The sequence below is a fragment of the Limulus polyphemus genome, unplaced genomic scaffold (assembly GCF_000517525.1).
Source record: "Limulus polyphemus unplaced genomic scaffold, Limulus_polyphemus-2.1.2 Scaffold1380, whole genome shotgun sequence".
NCBI classification, from domain to species: domain Eukaryota; kingdom Metazoa; phylum Arthropoda; class Merostomata; order Xiphosura; family Limulidae; genus Limulus; species Limulus polyphemus.
Genome location: NW_013666990.1, coordinates 247,476 through 249,428, shown reverse-complemented (window position 1 = coordinate 249,428; position 1,953 = coordinate 247,476). Strand labels below are relative to the sequence as shown.

Here is a 1,953-nt window from a genome sequence, read left to right as displayed (position 1 = left end):
TAAACAAGCATAATCAAGTTCAACATATATTTAGTGTCTATTTTAAAACTTGTGAATTTAGTGGGTTGAATAGAAATAAATCAATGTTCTTTAAGTTAGTGCTAAATACAGAAGGAAACATCAGTTTGTAATTCTTATATAAAATATATATTCTTATTCAGTAAGTTAGGAATATATAAAAATATAATCATTAAACCACAGAATGAAAAGTTAGTTTTTACTACATCCTCAGACAGAATTAAACAGTATTTTAGATTAACAAGAACTTGAAATCTTTTTAAAAGTTAGTTTGTAATTTCCCTCAAAGAAAATAAGTTAAAAAGCACAACCTAAAAGAAGACTTAAGTATAACATGCTCAAACAAAAATAACCTATTTGGATGGGATTTTGTAAGCTAGCTGATAAAGGATTTTTTTTATAAGCAATATAGCTGGAAGTAGGTAGAAAATAAAGTTTTTTTTATTAAAAATTTGTCATTAGGTTAGCATGAAAGACAAAACTTTAATATACAATTGCTACACATACTATTTAGAATGATGGACTATTATTTTTGGTTAATTCTGTTTAACAATTTAACGTTATAATTAATATAAGTCATCAAAACAGGCATAAACTGGCTTTATTAACATAAATATAAGAATGTGAATACCCATAAGTACTTATTGGTAGCTGTAATAAGATTACAAATATAAATAATATTCTGTGCCAAACTATAAGGTGTCATAATCTATAGTTACTATTATCATTGCTTATAGATAGACCAATTCAATAAGACATTTACAACTGATGTAGGTGTTGTGAGGTTCACTGAGTTTAAGGATGATAATATGTTAAAGACAAGGTTATCCCATTGGTGATTTAATGTAATTTTGTCACTCTATAGGTTGAATGACCTTTGATATTTACATTTAAGTTTATGATATTATTTTTAATATTTCTACCGGAAGTGTATTTTTGAAGTTAACTGTAATAACTATAATTTATCCACTAACTTAATCTATTTCTATAGTTTTGGAAAATTGTTATTAACTAGGTTTGGTCCAAGCTTGTTTTATATACACTTTATAATTATACTTAGATAGGTATATACTTGTGTGCAAGTTATTCATTACTCGTATATTATAATACTGATGTTCAGAAGTCATTAGCAGCTCTGTAATGTACAAAAAAAGCCTTAAGTTTAGTATATAATGTTGTGAATTACACTTTGAAATAAATATCTGAATCAATACGTAATAGTTTTTGTGGCATATATTTCGACAGCATGCACTTTCTATACATATACAGTAGTAGTAGATGACCACACACACAACTTGACTCAGTGTGTTCTTTACATTAACTTTTGATGGTTCACATTTTATGATTTCAGGCTAACTTGTAGACTTAAAATAGTTTCAGTGAAGAAAAGGTTGTTTGGAATAGTCTATAAAATGTTTTAAGTGTGTATACGAATCAACACATCAATTCCAAATATACACTTTATTATGACAGTTGTTTGGTATGGGTTCTCATAATGAGACAGAAATGATGACTTCACATATCTGGGACACAATTTCATTTTTTCACTCTCTTGACACACAAACACACTAAACCTTGCCTACCGAGGTAGAACAGTCTATTAAAAAGATTACAGAAAAACACTACAAAATGACAAAGTATGGACAAGTATATTAAATAATTCAAGTAAAAGTATTAAAATGACAGTTTTGTAACAACTGTACACTGTCAGAGAGTGATGACACTAACGAACCTGGATCATGATATCCACAAAATTCCCTCCAGGGGGTCAAAACTTTGTTCTAGTCTGTGAAGTAAAAACAAACATTAAAATGTAGTACATAAACAATGAAGTAACTAACTTTGTTACAATAACATATAGGGTTTCACTTTAAGTTTAAATGACACCAGGAACTGGTTACTTATCTAATGTAAATCTCCAGGAATCTAGTGTTG

The 1,953-nt window shown here is 28.1% G+C and overlaps 1 protein-coding gene across 1 annotated transcript in view; it reads right to left on the bottom strand.

Moving 5' to 3' along the window:
• Positions 1–1,464: 1,464 nt before the first annotated feature.
• The window catches only part of LOC106463334 (histone deacetylase 1), a gene marked incomplete at its 5' end in the record, with an annotated part of 39,299 nt that continues 38,810 nt past the window's right edge, over positions 1,465–1,953 (bottom strand). Inside the window, 1 exon segment of the mRNA XM_013923357.1 lies at positions 1,465–1,886. Coding sequence (XP_013778811.1) covers positions 1,787–1,886 — 100 coding nt within the window.